The sequence below is a fragment of the Parasteatoda tepidariorum genome, chromosome 7 (assembly GCF_982258835.1).
Source record: "Parasteatoda tepidariorum strain Cologne lab strain chromosome 7, Ptep-v5.0, whole genome shotgun sequence".
In the NCBI taxonomy this organism is placed as follows: Eukaryota; Metazoa; Arthropoda; class Arachnida; order Araneae; family Theridiidae; genus Parasteatoda; species Parasteatoda tepidariorum.
In genome coordinates, this window is record NC_141761.1 from 46,800,733 (window position 1) to 46,827,880 (window position 27,148).

Sequence of the window (27,148 nt, forward strand, 5' to 3'; positions counted from 1 at the left end):
AATCAGATCAACTTACATGGATGGGAATTTTTCAAGAATGATTTAAAAATGCTTTCGCAGAAAGATTGAAACTTATTGTTTTTCTTAACTTTCTTCGTGTTCTCTTGTATTTATTTATTATATATATATATATATATAATATATATATATATATATATATATATATATATATATATATATATATATATATATATATATATATATATATATATATATATATATATATATATATATATATCAGTAGTTTTCAGTAGTATATCAGTAGTAGAGAAAAAAATCCCAAGCCAATAAAAAAAAAGCTCATTTATTTTCAGAAAAAAATCACCTATTTTTCTCCTCGTCAAAATCACGTTAGGTTATTTGTTGAACGTCAATACACGTGTCGTGTTGTTTAATCGAACGAAACGTGATGCCAGGTTCGCAAACAAAAGTTTTCCGTCACGAGTCATTGAATTCTCAATCTTCTTCCAAACTAATAATAATGACGATTGCCATTTTTCACATACCATTCATTTTCGTCGAAAATGATGCAACTTGTACTAAATGGTCTTTAGGCGTTTTCCTCGACTAACAGACATGAATAAAAATTGTTTTTAATATGACGTTGAATTTTATTGTCTATTCTTTGTCGTACTTTCATATGATACGGAAAAAAAATTTACTTCAAAATTGGTAATTATGGAATCTTGTTTTTATTTTATTTTATTGATTACGAAATTTGGAGTCATTTGGGTTGGTTTGTTGAACTTAATTATAAATGTGAGCCACACTTACTACTTATTATGTTTTAATGCTCCAGTAGTCATATTGGTGGAATAATAAATCAGCGTTTTATTCCCCTGGTGTTCTAAAATTGTTGCTCATAATATATATTTTTGACATTCTTAGTTAAAAAAAAAAATTATTCATTTTCGATCCTTATTTATTTCGATCTTTATTTATTAATTCCTTATTTATTACCTTATTTATTCATTATTGGGCTACGAAGGGAAATATTTAAGTTTGAGTGAAGCAGAATTGAATGTATAGAGCGCAAAATAAAAAACGGACTAGCATGAATAATTTTTGATGTAATTGATCGGATCTTCACGTTCTAGGACTCGTTCTTAATAGTTTGAGAGGGTGACCTTAAATATTCTATTTAGTTGTGCAGTCGATATTTTAAGTTGCGAAATTAGACTGAAAGCACTATCTCTGAATAAACTTACCCTTTTTTTACGGATTCGGATTTCTACCCCCCCCCCCCAATTACAAGGGGTAGTCACAATTCGAGAAATACGGTACCATTAGTTTAAGTTAAGTCCCATTAGAAGTCCAAAATTTAGATCCCTTAATGTTAATTTGACTTTTCGCGTATTTTGTCGTATCTCAAGAAACCTTTTAACCTTCACCTTTCCCCTTTCAGGTGAAATGAAATTTTTTTCTGCACAATTACAAAATTTGTTTATCCAAAAAAAAAATAATAATACATTCCTTGTAAAGAAATAACGTTTAGTAAATATTTATCACTTTATTTAATAATAAGCAAAACATTTTGATTCATAAGGTATACAATTTTTTACATCATTTTAAAGAATGTGATTTTGCATGGCAAAATGCAAAATTTGTGTGAAATCGGACAAGTAGTTCTCGAGAAATCAAATTTTAAAAATACGACTTTTTTAAAATTCAATTTCTCAATAACTATTCGACCGATTGCGCTCAAAGTTTGTATTTTATTGTGTGAATTTACATTCTTTAAAATGATGTAAAAAAATGCATACCTTGCATTTCAAAATGTTTTCGAATATTATCAAATAAGATAATGAGAACAATAAATATTTACTAAAAGTTAGAAATCTAAATCCGTCGGAAAAACGTATGTTTATTCAGAGAAAATAAGTCTTTGTGTCTGATTTCGTTACTTAAAATATTGTCTGCACTAGTTAACATATCTGCCGTCAAGCTTTTACATTGAATCCTAGAACGTAAAGATCCGATCATTAGATCAATAGTTATTCTATCCAGATTTATTTACTTATTTTTATACATTGTACTACCATCAACAAGAAAAAAAAAAAAAAAAAATAAAAAAAATGCTGAATTTTTATTTTGAATATTATCCATTATTTTTTAAATAATACCTTGTATATTCCCTAACCTTGAAATAAATGCATTTTCATTTGTTTCTTTATTTTTATCCTGTTTCGTACAAAAAGACTTAAAACTCTCTTTCTAACATTTGATACATGTGGGAAGAATACTTTCGGAAGAGTTTTTGTAATCGAAGATCTAAGAAAGGCAGCGTAGAGGAATGTAGGTAGGCAAAAAGGATTTTCCATTCCTCGAAAGGACCGAGTAAGCATCCCCTCTGCATTCCTCAGTTTCTGTCGCCATAGCAACCATGACCAGAAAATCGATGTTGGAGATGTAGAGGGGGGCGGGAAACCGTACAACGTACTGGCTTATATGCCTGATACCAAAGGCCACAGCGACCGCACTTAGTTACAAATTCCACAACTACCCCAACTACCAGCCTCCAATTTATGCAGTAGAACTTCATAAAAACTGAAGCCGAGCACGAAAGGGGGGTGGTGCAGTACAAAGCCTACCGCATTTTGTTTCGGAATGCTCTTTAATTAGTGGAGACAGTGTATTAAATTACAGATTATTAGGCTGGGGACTTGAATCTCAATCAACGAATTACAGTCACTCAATCCCGCTTTTGGTGCCGCCCCTGCATTTACGCGCGAGGCGATGACCCGAGCTTTTATTACAAATTGGTGCAATTACCCGATAATTGGCATAAGGCAATTAATTTGCGGTTTATCGTATCGATACCGTTACTTTCAAATCGATCTCAACAAATGTTCGCGAGCTCCATTGTATTCCGTAAGTGCTTTGAGAATAAGGAAAATCGATTAAAGAGAAGGTAAATACCAATTTTGCATGAAAACTAGTATCCGTTCACTTTAACAACGTACTCAAATTTTATTGTTATTGCAGATTAAGTAAGTCGGAATTAACTTAATTGACTATTTCAGTTGCTTTCAGGATTGCACATATTAAAGTGGATAACAATGGGGCACACAAAAACAAATCAATTTGCCTTTTTCTGTAATTGTTTACTTAAATACTATAAAAGCATGATTTTTCATTTAAGAGGAAAATGCAGTTTCCTTATCGGTTTCCGCTTTGTGGGTTCTTTTTGTTTTTTGTGTTCTGACTTTATCAGCTACAGTTGGTTTTAAGTTTCATTTTATTTTATGACTACCGATGCAGATAATAGTTATTATCGATAACTAGTATCGTATAATTACTATCAATGACTTAATTTTAATTTTGCAATACTAAATGGGAAAGATTATATTGGTATATTATTTCAATCTGCTTTTTAGTCTTTTTTTCTCCCTATTATTCATTGTGTTTCATTATCTGTTATTTATTGTTTTTATTATCCATTGTGCTTTTCCTATTTTTACTTCTGGGATTTTAAGTTAAATTTTTGATTTTCGTTTTCTTAAAGTTTTTTTTCCTTTTCTTTTTCTATTTTTTGTACTTAAACTCAACTTTTGATGATACAGTATAATTCGGCAGCATTATACTTTTCATAAGAGGTGGAAAATAAGATAGTCGTTTTTTAAATTAGGATAAATAGAGCTTGATAATATTTTGAACTCCCGTGAAATTTTCTTCAAAATTTTAAAGCAATAACAAACTTTGATTCGAGATTTTGAAACAGCAATTTTAAACTTTACATTTGGCAGCTTTTTTTTTTTTTTAAATTATATTTCAGTACAGTTTAAACTGACGAAACCCGATTTGGATGATTCTTATAACGTAAATTGCACGAAAACAGAGATGTTCATCAAAAATTTAAAAACAGGAAAATATATACGATTTAACTGCCTTTCTGTATCATCAAAACTGAATTGGTATAATTTTTTTCAGAAAAATTAAAAGTTAATCTAAATTACCGCATGCTTTATTTATGAAGTTCTGTTTGGGTATACCGCCCTTGTATTTTACATTTAGCGAAGGATACTGCCAAATAAAGTAAATGTCCGCCATCAGTTAGTTTGTGAAAATTAAATAAAGAGAATTTAAAAGCATATTTAAAATTTAGGAGAAGCGGGGCCTCTTAATGGAGTCCATTCATTACATAAATTATTAATTAGTTAAGCTTCGATCAAGCCCTTTACCTATATTTTAAACTATATTTCAAAGCTCCTAAACCATGGATAGGCAACCCAGGGCACGACTTCTAGAATGTTGCATGGTGGCAAGTTTTCTCATAAGATTAATAAGAATCGTCGCCGTTGTTTTGGGTGTTCAACTTAACGTTCTTTGTTTTGTAGCGCAAAAATTATAAAACTTAGGAACTTGAAACTACAAAGGTGAGTAGAAAAATTTACAGGGAGTATAATAGAATAAAAAAAAATTATAACCTTTGATAATTAGTTCGAGAGTTATTAAATGTTACGCATGTTGGAAAAAATTACCATACGGGCCTCAGGAATAAAACTACAGGGTTGACATTTGATATGGTGAAAGGGTTTTGTTTGTGTACTTAACATAGAGGTTTTCTTTTTATTACCACCTTGCCTTCGTGTATGTCTGTTCGGGTGGAATTTTGTAATCGATTTTAAACTAACTTCCAGACTAGCTACAGACTTCAAATTTGGCACATAGTTCAGAATTGGATGACAATGCATGAAAATGAAGAGAAAGAAGACATACAAAGTAAAATAGAAATAAAGAAAACTTAATATTTTCGCGATTGTCTTTTGTTGTCGATTCGATTATTTCAAATTAGTGTCGCATGTCAGTTGAAAAGTTTTGCGTACAGTGAGTGAAAAAATTGAGATTTTGGAAGTGAGTACAAAATAAAAATTCAAAATAAACATAATATTTTTAAAAACCACGTTTTTGTAGTGGAGAATAATAATTAAAAAACAAAAATTTGAAAAACGAAAAACGTGGGGCGCATGTACATAACAGTATATATGTACGTACATATACACATTTTCTTACTCATGCACATGCACAACCACATCCACATTCAGATATACATACATACATTCTCATGAGCACACATACACACATACATTCTCATGAGCACACATACACACTAATATAACATTACCGTTATGTATTTCATGCGCTCCACGTTTTTCGTTTTTCAAATTTTTGTTTTTCAATTATTATTCTCCACTGCAAAAACGTGGTTTTTAAAAATATTATGTTTATTTTGAATATTTTTCGAAATTTTAATTTGTTCAATAGTTATTTAAATGTTAAGTGCTTTTTTTTCGAATTTTTTATCTTTTTTTTTCTTTTCACGTTACGGTTTGCTTTGCTGCATTAATCTATAAGTTTTACAAACGTGAAATAAGGAAGTGCAAGGAGCAAGACGAAATAAAAAATATTAAGATTCAGCAATTTGTTGGGTCAATCTTTAGCCCACTGAAAGTTAATTTCGGGGTAAGAATTTGACGCACTGCAGGAGACATTTTTATTTCTGAAGATAACGCAAATTTTGTTTCTAAATTATAATTTGTTCGAAAATCATTGCTATTTTAATTTATTTTTCGTGATTTTATTTCAGTTTCTTTGTTTTAAATACTGATTATCCATTGTTGCAAAAAATTTATTTTTCCTTCACGAGATCCTTTTTTTTCATTATTGAGAATTCAAGGTCTTTATTTTATGAGCTCGCGCATGAGCCGAGTTAGCAAAAAAAAAAAAAAAATTATTACGTGTGCATTGTCATGCATTATTAGTGTATTTTATTATAGTAATTGCGTATTGCAAAGGAATGGATAAATTTTTATTTCATCGATCTGAAATGGTATTAGTTTCCTGTTCGTTAGGAAGAACAACACATTATAAATTTCTTGAGATATTTCGTTATTTGCAAAAGTAGTGTGGAAGAAAACACACTGCAGAATTAGACGTTAAATCTGTAATGATAATCACTGTATTGTATTTGTGCGTTACAAAGCATAAATTTTTATTTCATCGATCTGAAATGACATTCGTTAGGAAGAACACATTATAAACTTCCTGAGATATTTCGTTACTAGCAAAAGTAGTGTGGAAGAAAACACACTGCAGAATTAGACGTTAAATCTGTAATAATAATCACTGTATTGTATTTGCGCATTACAAAATTCATCGATCCGAAATGGCATTAGTTTCCTGTTCGTTAGAAAGAACAACACAGCATAAATTTCCTTAGATATTTCGTTACTTGCAAAAGTAGTGTGGAAGAAAACACACTGCAGAATTACACGTTAAATCTGTAATAATAATCACTGTATTGTATTTGCGTATTACAAGGGATAAATATTTATTTCATCGATCTGAAATGGCATTAGTTTCCTGTTCGTTAGGAAGAACAACACATTATAAATTTCCTGAGATATTTCGTTACTTGTGTGGCGTGACTACCACTACGAAAATTAAATATCAATTCACTAGTATATAAGACATGCTAACTTGATTCAATCACGAGGTACCTTTTGATAGATGAAGGTTGGCACTGTCGATAACTCAGCCCCCCCCCCACATTGGTGACCCGGATGTGCTATGATCACGCCTATCTTGACAGTAACACCCATTTCGATGGATGGAACAGTTGACTTGCTACTTGTGACTGCAACATTATCCACCTCCTCACGCTGTTGCTACTCCGTCTTCTCTCGATCATACACAACGTCAGCCTGCATACACTCGACTGCTAAATGCAACGCAGGAGCGACTACGACCGTGAAGTTAATACACCTCTCACATTCAGCACTCAAAGAAACCAGGTGACCTTAATCCAGCTCTCCTAGTCTTTAACAAGTACAGCAACTAGTGGTATCCATTCATCGAATTCTTTCCCTGATAAAATTCTGGTGGGGGAGTATTGTGGCGTAACTACCACTACGAAAATTAAACATCAATTCACTAGTATATAAGACATGCTAGCTTGATTTAAGCTTGAGATACCATTTGGTAGATGAAGGTTGGCATTGTCGATAATTCCTCCCCCCACACTTGCAAAAGTAGTGTGAAACAAAACACACTGCAAAATTAGACGTTAAATCTGTAATAAAATAATCACTGTATTGTATTTGCGTTATACAAAGAATAAATTTTTATTTTATCTATCTGAAATAGCATTAGTTTCCTGTTCGTTAGGGGAAACAGCAAATCATAAATTTCCTCGAAGATATTTCGGAAAAATAGATTAATCTGCTCCTTTTTTTTGACGACATCGTCAGAAACAAGACCAAAAATTCGTCTCATTACTCAACTTCGACCCAGTTTTACGAGCTAGAGCAGCACTAATTGCGAACAAGCTCTTTTATCTTTCCCATGGGTCAGCCATTAGTTAGAAGAACCCCTATCTTGACATAAAAGTCAATAACTTCTCTTGGCTACGCGCACTTGGCGATTGACGCATTTATCGAACATTTGATATTGGTGTTGCCCTCTTCTTCTGGAAGGCTGAGTTAAGTTCACTGATATTGAGTGGAACTCAAAGATCGAGATAGTGTTTTATTACATTCCTCTTGTCCTTTGATAAAACTGAAGTAGACACTCTTAAAATTCTGCTCTATTTTATACTTTTTTGTTTATCTCTATGTATTTCAATCCAATAAGATGATAGTTCCTTAAAAAAATTCAGATTAAGGAGCAATTTGTTATCACAGATGGGAAAGCCTTTGTAGGATATAATTATAATAAGTGTTTGGTAAAATTTTAATACAACTAAAATAATTAAATCAACGTTTTCTCATGTTATTTCCCCATTTTAAATGAAATGCTTAAAAAATGATTTAATATGAAACCCTTCATGCAACGCATAGTAATGAAACTAGAGATTTCTTTAGGCAATTATAATATAATTATAAACAATTATTAAATAATAATAGCAATTATTATATAATAATAATAATAATTATAAACCTGAGCAAAAAATTTATACGCTTCCGAAATATACAAATAGGATAAAACAGTAGACATGTTTCAAGCACTTCAAAAATAGGTACCCATTTTCTAAACTTGGATAGAATATACACGGTGTCTCAGTTAAGCGTTTCAGAACTTCTAAGAGGGGTAGGGGGCATCCTGACGACTCGAAATCATATAGCAATGTGGGGTCGGAAATGCTTTCCTGACGCGGTAGATGGCGTTGTTCGAAAGTTCCGACCGAGCTTTCCAGTGCGTTGGCCTCCTCAGTCACCCGGCCTATCATGTCTTGATTTTTATTTTTGGGGTCATATGAAAACACTGGTTTATGACACCCCTGTTGACAATGCTGAGGAGCTGGTTGCAAGAATCGCAGTAGCTGCCGGAGAAATTCGAGATTTGCCTGGAGTATTGCAGAATGTTCGGATGTCCATGCACCGGAGATGTGAGGTGTGCATTGTAGCCGGTGGCAGAAACTTCTAACACTTACTTTGACCCATGTGCCTTACGCTTTTTTCAATGTATTATTAAAACGATTTTTTACTTACGGTCTCTTTTCTTTATGGTGCTTCTGTGTACGTCACCGCTTCAGGAAAGCATTTCCGACCCCACATTGCTATATGATTTGGAGTTGTCAGGATGCCCTTTACCCCTCTTAGAAGTTCTGAAACGCTTAACTGAGACACCCTGTATTTGAGGGTGCCCCTTGATTCTCGCCAAGTTGTGATCGCGGTTGATCGCCAAGCTGGGCGATGTTGAAACCCAATCGTGATTCCGATTGGTTTAGATTTTAGCGTTATTTTAAATGTTCAACACTATATGTAATTTCAGAGGTCCGTTAGTTCTACGTTGGATACCGGCTGGTAAGGTTACTTTTGAATCTGGTCAATAAGATCGAAGGTATGTGGGCAGTCATAAAAAGGGATTTAAGAAAAAAAAAAATTTCACCTCTTGTCCGGTATTACAAACGCCATTTTCGATTCGTATTTCGTCGAATTTATGTGGCGATGGAGGTACACAGATTCTATTCATGATAAATTTAGACAGTATCTAACTGTTATTGGATAATTCCGTGCAGCTAAATCTGAGAATATTCAAGCTTAATGAAGAAGTGAGTTGTTTTTCCCTTTTCCTTCTGCGCCTACTCCATTAATTTTTGCTTCAAATCAAAATCCGTTTTATTGGGTTTATTAATTTTGCTTATATTGGGTTCATTGCAAGTTTTGGCCGATGTTTTGTTGAAATTTCCCAATGATTTATTGAAATATCATTATGTTTTGGCCGCCATTCCCGTTACCACGGTGTTCCACGCAAACAGGAATAGTGCCAAACTTAAGTCGCCAATTTCGCCAAGGTGCACCCTCAAGTATATTTTCCCCCTAAACTTGCCAGACGCTGTAACAAATCAAGCTACATTAAAGAAAGAGTTCTTTTTTTATAAAAAAACACATTGATTTCACAACCTCACATAAACTAAACAAGATTTACTTAAAATTCCCGTAACAGGTTAGTAATAATCTTGCAAAATAAATGAAAAAACCCGTAACTGTTTAGTGTGAACTTTAAATTCAAAATAAAAACTATTCTCATCAAAAATCAATAACTCTCTGCTGTTCCATAAATTGTCTCGTGCTTTTAATTCATCTCATTATATTTTTTTTTATTCATGCTTTTGTTGGCCAGATATTTTTTAGATATTTTTAGACTTTATAACACCTTTCCCCTTGGAAGAACTTTTTCCAGAGAAAACAAAGGAAAAGTTATTTATGATTTTATTTGTGGAAATACTTCTTTAAACTTTAGATTGAAACCAATGCATTATGTTGCAATTAAAACTTTTCACTTTTAAAACTAAATAATCAAATTAAATGCAACATGCAATTTTTACATTAGAAGGGATATACAATATTTAACTTTAAAACTTGAAATTACTAAATTATATTTAGACTCTCAAAATAGTACTAGTAAACAATTCACTTGTAACTCAATTTAGATATCAAACTAAAGTATTGAAAACAATAATAGAATGTGAATAAATACTATAATTTAACTTCACATAAAATAAATACGGAGAAATACAACTATTTACACAGGTACAACAATATCTAAAGACTGAAGCTGACTAGATTTCTTTTATCAGAATACTCATTTTTATCTTGATGTCGCTAGTTTTAAAACCAAACAAAATGTTTCACACTTTTAAACTTCACTTAATAATGACCCAAACACAAGCTTATTAATATTTATATACATTACTCCAAAAAAAAAATCATAATTTAAGAACACTGACACTTTTCTCTACAATCAAACTCGTTTAACACCTATGTTTCATTTGTAAGTATAATATAGCATGTGAAGGTATTGTTTTAAACCTTTCCTCTATGTTTATATGCCTTGTATGTGTTTGCCTTGTTTGTGTTGCTAATAACAGAATAAAAAAAATCTGAAGATGTTATTCTTTAAAGATAAAACTACACCGAATGCTGCCCAATATACTGAGCTCTGATTAGCCGAGGATGATGCAGTTGGGAAAAACAGTTCTCTAAAGAGTATAAATAACTCTTACTTTGTTTAAAAGTTTAAGTATAGAATATGAAATACATTCCTCTAACTTTTTTTTAAAATATTCTTTTCTTAACCTTATGACATGAAATCACCTCTACTTTTATGGCCCCATTTAAGAGCTTAGGAGTTATTTATTTATGCTTTTCTGATCTGCGAGTTGTAGTTTTGAACCACTTTGAATATGCGGCTGTTACTATATAAAGCTTCCTAATTCAATTTGGTTTTAGGTATGCACCCATTTCCCTAGTAAAGCATCCAGTTATGGATCCAGAGGTCCTTGGTTCGATCCTCATCTAGGCTTTCCCACAAATGAATTGAAAAGGACGATTCTGGATATTTTCTTCCTTTTACATATTTAAAAAATTAATATAAAAAATATACTCCTGCCCTAAGAAACGAATAACAATGCCACTCCTCTTCTATGTAGTATAAGAAGTACACAGAAATGTACTCAAAAAGATTTAAACAATCTTTCCCTCCTTTTTTAATGTTTTATTCTAAAATATACCTTACATTATTCTACTATATTCTATGTAGTATAAGTACACAGAAATGTACTTAAAAAGATTTAAAGAATCTTTCCCCCTTTTATAATGTTTTTATTCCAAAATGTACCTTACATTATTCTACTATATTCTATGCAGTATAAGAAGTACACAGAAATGTATTCAAAAAGATTTAAAGAATCTTTCCCCTTTTTTTTATTGTTTTTATTCTAAAATGTACCTTACATTATTCTACTATATGAATATTCCTTAAAACATATAGTAGTGTTTGATAATGGTCTAGGATGTAAACATATTGGGAATGCGAGATAATAAAATAAGCTTTTATAAAGTTTTTTATTCGAAAATATACCTTACATTAGTCTACTATATGAATATTCCTTAAAATATATAGCAATGTTTGATAATGGTCCAGGATGTAAACATATTGGGAATGCGAGATAATAAAATAAGCTTTTATAAAGTTTTTTATTCTAAAATATACCTTACATTATTCTACTATATGAATATTCTTTAAAACATATAGTAGTGTTTGATAATGGTCTAGGATGTAAACATATTGGGAATGCGAGATAATAAAATAAAACGTCTTTTCCTTACATCGAAACTCATAAAATACATTTGAATCAAAAATTGTTTTTATTCTTCTCTTTTTTAGACGGGACTTCAAATAAAAGTTTTCTTGTTTAAGTGTGTGCGAACATTTCAAATATGTTCGAAACATTTTAGTACTTTGCCAGAGTGGGCGATGGAAAATTCTTCGCAACAGAAAAGAACTCGCTGTGTCTCATGCAAAACAAAAACATAACGGCTGAGGGGAGGGCAGAAAGCAATTTTAAAGGAACTATTTTCTTCTATTTCCTTCCATTTTCTCAGCCCCTGCCCTCCAACTTACTCAAATCTTCTACTATCTCGTTTCGAGATATCCACTTGCTCTAAAAGAAGAGCAAAGAAATAAATCGGATTCGTATGGGCTAAAGAAGAAGATGAAAAAATTTACAATTCGAAATAGAATTTTTCAGCTCTCGTATCTGAGGTATACGCCAAGATTTTCTAGAATCTGACGGCATAAAAAACACTAAGGGTGGGAAAATAGAATAAGAAAAAAGGAATATTCAGTAGTACTGGCTTATTTTTAAAACAGTTATTGTTTTCTTTTTAGAATAAAAAAAAGTACTTACTCTGCTTTCTTTTTATGCTGATTATAAATAAACATTTGTTTCAAGCATTGCAAATGGTGAACTAATTAAAGGGCTTGGGAGAATATAGTAATTAGTCACACTTTTCATAGAGGGTAAATATTTACATTAAACTATTATTTAGTATTGTTTCCGGAATTTCTACTAGATAACAAAATCTACAGAGACATATTAGTTTATTTTATTTTATTACCGACGTTGAACAGTCGACGCAGTTTTGAGTTTACGACTATCAATGTAGAACGCCGTAGCCTAGTAATTTTGAGCACAACCCCAAAGACAAGCGAGCTACTGGACCATGCATTGGAACAAACTAGCCTTCGGGGAGGACTTATTGATGAAACTAATCCGCATTTGTGTTAGATTGGGTGTAAAACCACGAAAACCTCCCATGGTTAACTCGACGGTAGAGGAATTCTAACGCAGGATCTGTCTACCACTGAGGATAGTTTACGTCAGCACTGTGGGTGGTGCGAGTCTGGAACAAAATTCGTATCAACCAGCCGCCTCTGGAGTTTGAACCTGGGTCACCTCATTGGGAGGTGAACACTCATCCCCTGAGCCACCGCGGCTCAGAGACATCTTATTGCTTTAATGGTTAGTGATATCTGAGGCGTTTTTCATCAAAAATATTCTCGTGAACATTTTAAAACGTGGCTCGCATCATTATATATTTATTGCTCCAGCTTATCTAATAGATAAAAGTTAGTTTGAATATGTTTGGTATCGTCTATTTTCGACAAGAAATTATTTAAATAGCAATAAAGAGATTTTGAATATCCTTACAGTTTACAGTAAATCTAACACTATTTGAGCTCGATAGCACATGCACAAAAATTTCCCCAACAAATCGCGAACTGGATATGTCATAGAAATAAGGTTAACTTTACACAAAACTTATATAATATGTCTAATGACATTTAGTGCACATGGTGCTCCGTAATGAACAGTGTGAAAAACAGAAACATAATTGCAAAAGTAAAGCATCGGCAAAGCGGCGATGTAGTGCAAGTCACTAGGCTACAGAATATATATAATATGTATAGAATATGTTCTATGTTTATTCTTTGACTTGGGACTTTTTTTGTAACAGTATTTTGGTCTTAAATATGAAGCATGTATGAATAAGTAGCTGAAATAAAGTGATTTAAAAGGATTTTTGCTTATTGCCCTTGTATATTGCGCATAGTTTGTTCCACTTTCCGATGTGATTTTTATTCTTTTGCATGCCAGCTGCTTTCCTCTTTCATATTCGCGCACAGTTCTATAAATACCTCCGTACCCTTAAATTCGCAGTCAAATAAAAAGGTATACAGACATCGAGTAACAAATTCATATTAAATCAAGGGAAAAAAACATGATTTCGAAATCTGAGAAATCACTATTGGGGAAGACTGGGGAACAAAACGTCAAAATTGTTTGATTGTCGGTTGAAATTGATTCTAATAATCGCCTTTCAGCATCACTCAATTTCTTGCTGCAATCAAATTGGTTTTGATGATTTGTATAGCCTCTCTCCCCGATGATTCTTTGGATTTTGATAGAGCTTTTCGATTTTCCACGATTCAACAACAATTATCAATTTGCAACCCTCAAAGCTTGTCTCTTTCTTAATGGTAATTATTATTGTACTCTACTTCATTTATCTCTTCATACTTCATTTATTTCTTCATACTTCATACTCTACTTCATCAAGTATTAAGTACTCTACTTCATTTCACTCACAGTCTACTTCATTTTCATATGGAACGTATATTGAACAGCAATTTACGACACAGTTAAACAGAAAAAAAATTACTACAATTTGTACAGTTAAATACTTGATTGTGAAATTAAAATTAACATTTCCAGTTTTTAAAAATTGTGCAATTCGTCCTACCCTTCAATCAATATAATTTAAAAGATGGTACTATTACATTGTGTTTATTGAATAATAATATATTGCTATTACAGTCGAACCCCGCTATAGTGAACCTGGGATATAGTGAACACTCGGATGTAGTGAACTTTTTTAGCGGTCCCGTCCGTATTCCTATTTAAATAATGTTATTTTTAACGCTTATAGTGAACAACTTAGAAACTCGGTTATAGTGGACTCAAATTTCATTTCTTTAAATATCTTTTTCAGTCCTCCATCTTTAAACTTGTAGGTGTTGGGACTGAAAATGAATGCATTCCCATAAAATGTGTCATATTACTCTCCTTTATGCTTATCACTTCTAACTATACTGTAATAAATGTCAAACAGATCATTTATCTTATACTCCCCCCTCCCTGACAAGCTTCGCTATATCTCTTTTCCCCAAGCTTGCTCTACAACTAGTTAACTTGGCCACCTGCTGAATTTTTGGAATTTTCTTATCTGTTCAAACCATATTCTTTACAAATCACCCCTTGACAATCAAGAAGGGGAACAATTTAACTCATTCTACAGATGCTCTCTTCATATTCTTACATTATCTATTTGAGACAAGATTTTTATTTCAAAAGCAGTGAAAATGGCAAATTCTCTAAAGAGAACAGCGTTTTCGATAGAGGACAAAGTTAAAATTGTAAAGCGTATTGATGATGGAACCAATCAATCGACACTGTGTAAGGAATTTTGTTTGTCAAAATCTACAGTTTCAAACATTTGGAAAAATCGAAGTGCAATTCTTGCGGCATACGACAAAAACATGGTTTCATCGAAAAAACTGCGTGGAGCTCAAAGAGAAAACGTAGGAGATGCTTTGTTAAGATGGTTTGAAATCTTGTTCAAAATGTAAAAATCTTGCATTCTTTGCACATTGTAGATAAGAAAATTGATGAACTCAATTTAAAATCAAATTGTGTTCAATCAAAAATCACAAATTTTTTTCATTAAAAGTGAAAATAAAACTAATATTTAGCGACGTAATTACTTTTTCCATCAATTTTTGCTTTATTATCTGTTAATTAGTTAATAATTTTTTAAATAACTTATGCAAAATTGCAAAGCCAATTTTCAATCATTCAACTGTCTTATGCAAAAAATATTCTTCAAAAAATTTGGATATAGTGAACCGTCGGTTATAGTGGACACATTACTGAGTCCGCAGACGGTTCACTATAGCGGGGTTCGACTGTATAACAAACATGTTCTTTTATTGGATAATAATATATTGCTATTATAACATACATGTTCTTTTATTGGATAATAATATATTGCTATTATAACATACATGTTCTTTTATTGGATAATAATATATTGCTATTATAACAAACATGTTTTTGATTTTTCTGAACATTTTTATTGAAATTTTGATTTTTTTTCCAATGAACGTTACCTTTTTTTTTCAAATATAAAGTAAAATATTTTTTTAATTCGTACTCTTGTGTAAAGTAAATTAAGGCGTAGCTGAAACTTTTTTTTAAATATTTGTTAATAGAATGTAGATGGCTTACTTAAGTAAGCAGATAATAAGATAAACTCGTAAAGTTATCTTTCTACATTGCATAACGTGTAATTTATTTCATATTTATCTCCATTCCTTTTGTTTTATTTTATCTCAACAGTCATTTTAAATCAGTAGAATAACTGATAAAATAACAAGTTTAGAAAATGCAACAGCTGTAGAACTTTTTCGAGACCATTAATTAATTTAAATGAAAAAAAAAACATATTTCCTGCATGAAAATCCCCTTATTAAAAGACATATTATTAGCATCGAAAGCATAACTTAAAAACTTCAGTTGAAATCTATTAATTGTTGTAAAGTATAACAATAACATCAAATTTAATAAACGATTAATCGTGATTCTTTAATAGCAAGTATATTTTTTGCGCAAGTTTTATTTTTACAGCACCATTTTTAGATTTTTTGGTATTATTTTTAAACATTTTTTTTTGTATTTTTAATATTTTGAATGTGTGTGGTAGTCCATATTTCAAACAATTCCCAATATTTACAAATTTTGTTCTTTGCATCCAATAGTTTAGCATCAATTCGATTTAAAATGAACTATTGGAAGAAAGAAGTATTTGGCACAGAAGAAGTTCATTTTTATATCGAAAATCTATAAATTTAGATTTCTTTATAGTGAATGACTGATACTGAGTTCCATTGGATTTTTTTTTATAACATTAGTTGAACAGCCGACCCATTTTTTATGGGTTTAGGACTACTAATGTTCAACTCCGTAGCCTTGTAATTTTAAACCCAATCCAGAAGACAAGGAAGCTCCTGGATCGATTATTAGAAGAAATTTGCCTTCTTGGAGGACTTTTTGAAGGAACTGACCCGCATATGCGTTACATGGAGAGGAAGACCACGAGAACCTCCCATGGTTAGCCTGACTGCAAGGGGGCTCTAACCCATGATCCGTACACCACTAAGGATATTTCACGTCAGCACTGTGGTCGGTGCAAGCCGGATGCGGAATTCGTATCGACTGGGGTTTGAACCCTGTTCGCCTCATCTGAAGGTGAACGCTCTATCCCATGATCCATCGCGACTCAGTTCCGTTGGATTTTATTTTATTTTATAACCGTCGTTGAACAGCCGACCCAATTTCATGGGTTTACGACTACTTACGTTCAACTCCGTAGCCTTGTAATTTTGAACCAATCCAGAAGACAAGGAAACTCCTGGATCAGTACCCCCAGAGGTATTGATTTGTTGTGGGAACATGGAGGACTTTGAGACTCGACAGATTTAACGTGCATCAGTCACCATTTACTACACGGGGAGTCTTCGGCCGGCGAGGATCGAACCCACGACCTCTTGGATATGGGCCCAGCGCCCTACCGACCAGGCTATCCCGGCCCAGTTCCGTTGGATTGAATGAAGTCTATATATCATATAAATGTAATAATATATGCACAAGAGTCTATAGTGACTATACGAAGTATGGCAAGTAACAGTCGGCCTGCATATTCAAAACTGACTACCTTCAGCTATCAGATAGATATTTCACGTTTTTGAACTCACTGCTTCGCTGTTCCATATCAACCCAGCTGTCTTCGGAAGCAGTATTTGAACACTTGGTCTTCCCTCATGGATTCCGTCGCTTTGCGTATCTTTACTTCTCATTGAATGTATGGTTAAACTAGACAGTCAAATACTCAAATTTGATTTTTGAAAAATGTTAAAGAAAATCTTAGGAAGCCTGTTCTGTTGAAATGCCGCTGAAAACTCACTTTTTAAAAACTTATAAGAACCAACAATTATTTCATAAATGAAATGACAAAAAGAAAATTGCATGTTTTATTACTCATATTCAGTGAAAGTACAGCCGCACATGAAATATCCATCTAGGTATAAAGTCACCATAATCTTACTCAACGCTACAATACATGAATGTAGAACTTTGTAAATGCAACGTCTCTGAATAAATTAAGTTTCACCATTTTCGTTAAAACTCTAAAAACTGTACACAATTATTTATCTCTACAGAAGCGTAAGAATACCATTAAATAAAGCAAAGTAAACACCAGAGAAATTTCTTGAATTTTGTCTGTGAAGAGCGACTGATAAGAAGGCGGATATAAGAGACTGTTAAAAGAGATATTCCTTTAAATCTGATAACGTGTCTAAATTTTAAACAAGAATCTGTAATTACAGGTCTGAGCGATTGGCTTACTTCTATCCCTCCCCCCTCCCTTATGAATGATGAATGCTTTATGAAAACATGAGATAAGAAGAAGTAAACATATAAAGTCCAAGAGGATTAGATAACCAAGTGTAAAACTTAATTTCATGAAGTGTGTAATTTAAAGCGACTTTATCTGAGAACAAACTGCGTTTTTTGATTTTTTTTTTTCTTCCAAATGTAATCTCACATTACCACTTAATAATTATCTTTGCTAGAAAATATGATAAGGAGTACAACAAAATTAATTGCGAGTCTGAAATATTGTCATAGTCAAAACATATCCGTGTAATAAGAATTTTATTAAAGACAAAAGGACTATCAGCGTAGTATTTTTTTCAACACCTCTACACACCAAAACACTTAGCAGAATTAGGACATCGTAAACCTGAATTTAAGCAACTTAAATACAGTCGTAGTTTCATTCACTGTCAATTAATATTTTTAAACTAATTTTTATGTTTTTAATACAGGGTTATTCATAATTCCCTCCCGGGTTTCGAAGCGTTATAGTAAAAAAACGAAGACGAAAATGGCAAAAAAGAGCATATGAAATTATTCCGAAAGTATTCAAGTTTTAATTTAAGCAGTTGCCGGTAGATGGCAGTAACATGTACCACTGAAGCCAGTTGTAGTAAAGAAAAATGGCGTTTACAGGCGGAGGGAATTGTGAATAACTCTGTATGTTATACGGGCATGCTAAATTTATTAATAATTTATTTTACATCGTTTGAAAATAAATTTGCTTATTACTATTTCATACTAGTGTTTCCTAAATTATGATGCGCTTAACCCTGTGGATACGTGCATAAAAAATATAAATATTTCAGCATTTTGACATAGCATGACGCATGTTCGCGTTTGTCTGTTCTGTAAGCTCTCTTTAGAGAACTGCAAGCTCTGTAGAGAGCCGAGATTATTCTGTATGAAATAATCGGATGGAAAGGAACTAAATCTCTCTCTCAATTGTGATCTTTCTATACAATCCCGCCTCTCTGCAAAACTCGAGTAGATAATACGGATTTAACTTGATAGGGATTTAACTTGAAAGTACGTGAATTTCTCTACAGCTTATGACATTTGAAAATGATAGTATATTAGATATTAGTGAAAATAACTGGATTTTAAATCCACTATGGGTATCAATTTCTGCAAAATAAGTTAACGAAATTATTATTGAATTTTAGTTAACTGCGAAAACAAGGGTAATTTTAGAGCTGAAAATTACAAATATAGTTGATATAAAGATTACTATAGTTTGTCTAAAGTAAGAACACCAATAGCCATTCGTCTGGACCCGTGGCGGTGACTATGGTAACGAGGTATAGCTATTTCAAGTAGAATGTGGGGTCATTGTTTAGGACAGGTTTTGGTTCCCGTCTGCGAAAGAAAGGGAATCTTTCTTGAAGAGTCTACTGTGTTAGGCCTAAAGTGAAGAGAAGCTACCCTCCCTGAAATGGCTACTCTTGTTTCCATAACAACAGACGTGCTCAGACTTTGTGACGGGGGGAGTTCTTACCATAAACAAACTATAACAGCCCGCGTATTGTGCTTTCAATCACTTAAATAGAATTGTTCCAGCGTTTTCTTTTTGCTTTCTTCCTTTTTTTACCTTTTGTTTCTTTTATTTTAATTCATTTGAATCTTTTAAGTTATGATTTATAGTTATATATTTCGACATTTTTCGCTTCTTTAGTTAGCAACATGGACTATAATACTTACTCTGTCATCAATACGATGCTTTTCTAAAAGTTTCTCCTGCTCTCTGATGTAAAATTGAAAGGAAACTGCATGTTGATATAGTAGAATTGATTATTAGGCACTCTACTGTCATAATTTAGTGTCTCCGACATATTTTTGCTTATTTTTGTACGATTATACCTTGAAGGTTTATTGTTAAGCACGAAGACAGGAAGTACTTTTCTGAGTGTGATCAGTTTTAAAGTTTTGCTTCATTTAAATCAAAATTATTAAATAAAGATAGGATTACGTGAATTGGGTTTCGAAATTGTTTAATCTTCTATGCAGAAACAACATTTTCTTATCAATTCCAAATCGTTTATCTCAGATTTTAATTCTATTATACTTAAAATGTGTTTCGGTCATATTTTTATTTACCCCTTTTTATTTCAGTTTGTTATATAATAAATTCTTTAGAAACAGAGAAAAGGAAGAAAAAAATTACATTAATAACGCTTGAAGGAATTTATTCCTTAGTTTAGAAGGAGTAATGGTGCTTGTCGTTTATCGCAATAAATATGCACTTTAATAAGAAAAAAGAAGGTGGGTAATTGAAATATATAAAATAAATAGTAATTAACTTTACAGTGATTTCTTTTGTCTTTACTAACACACGGCATCTTTAAGGAATTAACATCTAAGCATTTCATAGAATTAAAATGAAACAAACAACCAAATGATGACAAAGAATTAAAAATAATTGAATTAAAATTAATTAAATTAAAAATAAATAAATTAAAGATAAATAAATTAAAAATAAATAAATTAAAAAAATAATTAAAAAAATAATTTAAAGATAATTAAATAAAAATAACTCAATAAAAAATAATAAAAGAAAATGAAAAACTCACTAGTTTAAGCAGTAGTTAATTTTTTTTTCTCCGTAGAGTGGCGCTAAACTGTTAGGCCAATGTTGCCATTTTGCCGCAAATTGGGGGGAAAAAAAAGAAGCTCGTAGTCCTTTTACATGCTCTAAAATTAGAGTAAAAACTCTTTATATATTTCTGTGAGCCGGGTTCGAATCCCATCTACGGCCGGTCTACACGAATTCCGCACTCGGCTCGCACGGACCACAGTGCTGACGTAAAATATCCTCAGTAGTAGACGGATCATGGGTTAGAGTCCCATTGCCACCAGGCTAACCGTGAATGGTTCTCGTTGTTTTCCTCTCCATGTAACGCTAATGCCGTTTTGTTCCATAATAAATAAAAGAAGTCCTACACATAGGGAAATTTCTCCCAATACTTGAGTTCCCTTGTCTTCTGGATTGAGTTCAAAATTACAAGGCTACGGAATTGAACATTAGTAATCGTAAACCCAAAATTATGTTGGCTGTTCAACAACGTTTATAAAATAAAACATATTTCTCTGTGGTTAGCAGTAACAAATATGCAACAATTGAAACAATTAAAAATGAGAAAATAATCAAAAATAAGAAAATAATTAAAAATAAGAAAATAATTAAAAATAAGAAAATAATTCACAATTCATAAATGATACTATTTTCAAAATAATTCATATTATTTTCAATACTGATCAATTGCACTGACTCAATTTCAATATTTATCAGCTTTGTCTTAATTCTTCTTGTTTTCTCTACTTATTTTTTTCTTTAATTTTTTTCTCGCATATTTTCATGCAATAAATTCCTATTTGAATAAAAAGAAGGAAGAAGATAAGCCTATTCTTAGTTTTATTACTCTATTCCCTCCAGGATAAGCAATAAAATTTTCAGCACACAAGCTGAGATTCAGCTTTTCGCCGCATTGTTACATCTAGTTAAAACCCGAACTTGGTGTGGGGTACCGTATAAAGGCAACAGCTGCTAAATCCTACCCAAATCTCACCCGCCTAGCGTGACGTCATTATTCATCTATTTATCTTATTGGCCTACAGTTCCAGGTGTTTCGTGCTCGTTATTCTCTGAAGAGATCTCGTTAAAAAGGTTGTGAAAGTTTAATGAGTTAAATTATTAAGATTATGGAAAGGTATAATGGCCCACTATTTTATTCATTCGTCTTTCAGCATTTTATCGGTGACATTATGTTGTTTGATTATTAATTTATACAAAGGTTGTCGTCACAGTTGGAGCTACAATAAAGGAAATAGGGAAAAAAAAATTATCATAAGTTTTTATTTATTTATTTATTTTTCTTTTTTGTTGAAGAGACAATAATTTATTACATAACTAAATCACTGCGTTTCACTTTTTTTTCCTTCGTATTAATTTAATAAATGTTTAGTAAACAGCCTAAAAAATAACTAAAGTAATAATTCTGTCTTTTTCCACAATTGAAGGGACGAGACGTAGGGGACGACCACCTACAAGATGGATAGACGACGTTGAAAAGGACCTCAAGCTATTGGGAGTCAACCGATGGCGGGCCTTCGTACCGGACAGGGCCAGATGGAGGAAAATCTGCGAGTCAGCCTTGGCCTGTGAAAGGCTGTTGCGCTTATGAAGAAGAAGAATTCTGTAGTCTATTAAAAGATAACTTAAACTTAATTGCGAATGAATTTTATCTTTTGCTTTCAAGACCATAAGAAAACAGTCAAACTGAATTATTACTCAATTATCAATTTACTGAGTTCTGCTGAATACAAAACATTTTGGGGTTCCTTAGTGACGGTATAGAGGGGAAAAATTTGTAATATGTTTTTAAAAAAAAGAAAACTTGATTTGGGACATTACTTTTTGCCATAATCAGAAAATCGAAAGAAAAATTACCAGCCCTTTAGTTTCGAAAACTAAAAAAATGCTTTGTTTTTAAATCTATACATTTATTATTTTATTCACATTTCTAGACCAACTACAGATTGTTAAAGATATGTATGAAATAATATACTACAAATGAAGACTGAATTCGGCAGAAGTATTGAAAAAAAAAAATTATCTTTAAAGTTTCCCCAATTGTAAAGTTCATCAAAGTCAAAAGTCTAAAAATAGTTTTTGTTAATCACTATGCTTTGTTTTTAAATCTATGAATGCTTTGTTTTTAAATCTATGAAGACTTTGTTTTTAAATCTATGAATGTTTTGTCTTTAAATCTATGAATGCTTTGTTTTTAAATCTATACATTTATTATTTTATTCACATTTCCAGACCTGCTACAAATGGTTAAAGATATGTATGAAATAATACACTACAAATGATAAGACTGAATTCGGCAGAAGTATTGAAAAAAAATTAAAATTATCTTTAAAGTTTCCCCAATTGTAAAGTTCATCAAAGTCAAAAGTCTAAAAATAGTTTTTGTTAATCACTATGCTTTGTTTTTAAATCTATGAATGCTTTGTTTTTAAATCTATGTATTTATTATTTTTTTCACATTTCCAGACCTACTACTGATGGTTAAAAATATATATGAAATAATATACTACAAATGATAAGACTGAATTCGGCAGAAGTATTGAAAAAAAAATTAAAATTCTCCTTAAAGTTTCCCGAATCATGAAGTTCATCTAAGTCAAAAGTCTAAAAATAGTTTTTGTTAATCACTATTTCTGAAAGTCCTTAGCATTGATTAAGTGTGCTCTCGTAGGATATGCAAGGAAATTTGATAAATTTCCATTTTAATTTGGATGGAGGTAATAAATTACACATTAAAAAAAGAAAGTATTGGCTTACATCTTGAAAAGAACGAAGTGGGGAAAAAAATTCTATTTTTTATTAATATATTCTAAGAGTTTTCCTTTTCTACCCCGAAGCCAGTTTAAAATTATATCCGGTTCAAAAAAAAAAAAAATTCCATCCCCTTATTGCATATTGAATTTGATATGCCGTATCTCTAGTAAATATGGTAAAATGACTTTTTCATCGCGAGGAGATGAGAAAATTTTTGTTGAAGAAAGATTGATATTTTAAATTGGATTTTTCACATCATTGAGCCATTCTTGTATAACGTGGACGTGTAATTCAGTATGAAATTTATTTATTTTTGTTCCCTATCTACCGATAACAATAGATTAAAATCTTATTTGACAGAAAATTGAAGAAAGATGGCAATAATAGCATATTTGAATTCTATGTTTAATTATTTTCTGGTAATATTCTTTTATGTTGGAAAAGTTTATTTATTAAATGTTTACTTTTGGTTTTTTTATTATTATTATTATCACAAACATGTTTATAGATGTATATTTTTAAACAAACATTTGCGATAGTTTTGTTGACAAAATTCTTATTTCTGCAGCGGTTTTATTTTATATACGCGGCTTGGACATAATAAGCTGAACATTCAACTTCTGATCTGAGAAGAAAAAAAAGGAGAGATAAAAAAAAAAAAACGATTTTTTTAAAACTAAAAATAATCTTTAAACGTGTATTTTTAAAGTAAATCAGATTTTTAAATAAATTAAATGAAATTTTTCGAAAGTAATTATTAAGAACATCTAAGATCTTGCATTTATTTTAACTTTTTTACATACATTGAACAACATCGAAACCTGCCTTATCCTAGATATCGGTTTCATTCCTATCTTTTTAATGTAATTCTAAACCTTTTTTTTTTGTTGATAATTATTTTTCAGATGGCTTTGTTTAAAACAATAATTTTACTAAAAAAGGCTTGGAAAGCTACCAACGTTATCTTGAGGCAGTAAACATTGTTTACATTGGGAAAAAAAACAACAAAAAAAACTCCAAGCAAGCCATGGTTCTCTACATTCAAGTTAACTGTTACCGTTAATAAGCATTAATAATTTTTTCTAAAAAATTACCTAGGTATTTGGAATGTTTCCTTATGCGATCCTTTAAAGTGCCGAAAATTGTTTTATTCCTTAAAATACCTAAATAATTTGCACGTTATCTTCAAAGCACTATTAAAATGAAACTACTCTCATTGCTGGCAAAGCAACAACACATTTCAGCACGCTTAAATTAATGTAATGTTATTAATTTTTCGATATTTAAAAAAATAAGTAGATACAAACATGCAATCAACAAATTAATTGATAAAATCGAGCATCGATAGCTAAAAAAAATCAAATGATTTAAAGCATTAATGCAATCAAAGAAATTATCATTTTGTTATTTCTTTTTCTATCGCTGAAGAGCTAAGTTAATGCAATCCTGAAACAATCAACATATTAGAATAGATGATAGAATTTTTCGAAAAACTTTAGAGACAGATTTGTGAATTTTAACGATATAAAAACTGTTAATGTGGACATAAATTAGATAAAATGAAGGAAAAAAAATTATTAATTTCACACTTTGGCTGATCATCTCAAGCAAAAAAGAAGATTAGCTAGCGGTAACCGTTACCACTACTGATAAGAAATAATGAATTGGTGTTTGTATTTTAATGACCGTTGTTGGGAAGTTTTGGTGATTTTTTTTCGCATTAGAAATGATAATAGGTGATGAGATTAATGTTCACAAGTGTTCCATAGCATGCTAATATGTAAGTCTAGGTTTTCGCATACCAGTTTGCATATTTGTTTACCAGTTGCAACACTCAGAAGACGACTTGTTTCAGGAGATTCATTTTTTATTTTGCCCTAGCGATTTGAGTTCATTATGGTGTGGCATGCGACATTTGTGTATAAAGAAAAGTTAAAAATATCAGACTAATTGATCAGACACTAGCTTATGTTAAGTAAAAAAGTATGGAATTTTGCAATCAATTGCGGCATTTTTTTTTTGTATTTTTTTTAAATAAAAGCAGACGTTGAATATGCTGTAGATGGGCTTCAAATGAAGATATTTATAAATCTAATTTAAGTGATTTCACGAGATGCAATGACAAAATGTGCTCTTTTGCGGACCCAAGATTTTGAAAGAGCTAGAAAATAATTATGAATATTGAATAATTAGTTTGTAAATAGTATTAAAAACGCACTTACTTTTCATGCATATTGAATGAATAGATGATACATATAGTACTTGATAAATGCTTAAAATGTGTGTAACCAAACCTATCTATATCAATACAATTCTAGTTACTTTAATTAAACTCCATTCTTTTTCAAAATTGAGATTCTTGCAATTTTAAGTCAAGCTGACGTAGATGCATAGTAAGGATGTAAAAAATTCATATTATCCTATTTGGTATAGTCTATTTTGTGCAGTGAAATCTCAATTCAGTTCGAAAACATGAAATATCCTAGAGATGAAAAAAGAACCTCAAAGTGGCACCACAACTAATTAAGGAAGCATATTTTGGAAAAGTTGCCGTAAACCACGAGAAAATTGCAAACATCAAAAAAGTTTTTACTCTATAAACCGATTTTTGTATTTCTGTGAAGAAATTTGTAAGAGGCACAGAACAGATAGTCTCAATGCAAAAAAATTCTACACATATACTCATGAATATGTAGTCTAAGACTTAAATAAAGTCTTTATTTGATTTCTAAATGACAAATTATTGATATTTTTGTTAAAAAATAATGCATTAGCATTCGTTTTAAGGGTTTATTCGAAAAAACGGTCATCTCCATGTTCTAATTATTTTTTAAATTAAAAAATTTAGTGATTTGCAAAACAAGGAAAGAGGTTAAACCGATGTTGTTGTTGTTGTTTCTAATGTCACTTGCCACACGGGCAAGCCTGCTTGGTGAAACAGAGCAAATTTAAGACAGAGTGTGCGTTTCTTATTTTTCAGTGGCGCCATCTATGGCCAAGAATTCGACTTCTGCCACACCATACGTCGCACCCGTTTATAGCGCGGACCCATTCATACATTCATCCACAGATCGTAATTTTTACCTGAATCAGAGATCGATCAATCTCCAATCCAGTACCCCCAGAGGTGTTGATTTGTTATGGGAATATGGAGGACTTTTGCGACTCAACAGATTTAACGTGCATCAGTTACTTTACTACTAGGAGAGTCTTCGGCCGGCGGGGTTCGAACCCACGACATTTCCAGTTGGGCCAGCGTCCTACCGACCAGGCTATGCCGGCCCTGGTTAAACCGATTCTATTGCGTAACAAGTTCTGGTTCAAAGGTTTAGAAAGGGTTTTCGCACGCTTCAGAACCGGTTTGCGTTTCGATTCAGCACCACTTTACACTTTGGTTTCATGATTGGTTAAATGTTAACTTATCTACATCACAAAATGAAAAGTTGACTAGTTGTCCATTACTGTGAAGCCTTATAGCGAATGGTTGAATTAAAGACCCAGTGTCCAATGCATCGAAAACATTGGATATAATTTTAATTGCTTTTTTTTTGTCGTATGCCTATTTAGGCAGTGGGGGTGCGACTGTTCTTGTTTTTCAGTGGCGCCATCTATGGCCAGGAATTCGACTTCTGCCACGCCATTCACACAACCACAATCCGTTTATTGGGTGGGTCACATTCACATACAAAGGAGAAAGGGCATAGAACACACACACAGAGAGAAAGAAACATCCATGCCTTACCCGGGATTTGAACCCAGGACCTTTCTGATGCAAGGACAGTTCCCTGCCCCCTACACAGGCCGGTCGGCCAATTTTAATTGTTAGAAAACCAAATTGGATTGACCCTCAAATTGGACTAAGAAGTTCGATTCAAATAACATTTCGAACAATTTTATGGCATTTCTACGAAATGTTTAAAATTTATGCTCAACGGAAACTGCTGCAAATCTTATAAATAGGA

The 27,148-nt window shown here is 31.9% G+C and overlaps 1 protein-coding gene across 2 annotated transcripts in view; it reads left to right on the forward strand.

Annotated features, from left to right (window-relative positions):
- LOC147807118 (uncharacterized) overlaps positions 1-23,657 on the forward strand; it is a 79,377-nt gene extending 55,720 nt beyond the window's left edge. Inside the window, exons 1-2 of one of the 2 annotated variants that reach the window (XR_015435502.1) lie at positions 555-672; positions 21,860-23,657. Coding sequence is in view for 1 of the 2 variants with exons in the window: in XM_087167815.1 (XP_087023941.1) it covers positions 21,860-22,023 (164 nt within the window). In the remaining variant the exon portion in view is untranslated. Of the gene's footprint in view, positions 1-554; positions 673-21,859 lie in introns of those variants that run through there. The other variant, XM_087167815.1, reaches the window with a different exon arrangement.
- Positions 23,658-27,148: the final 3,491 nt, after the last annotated feature.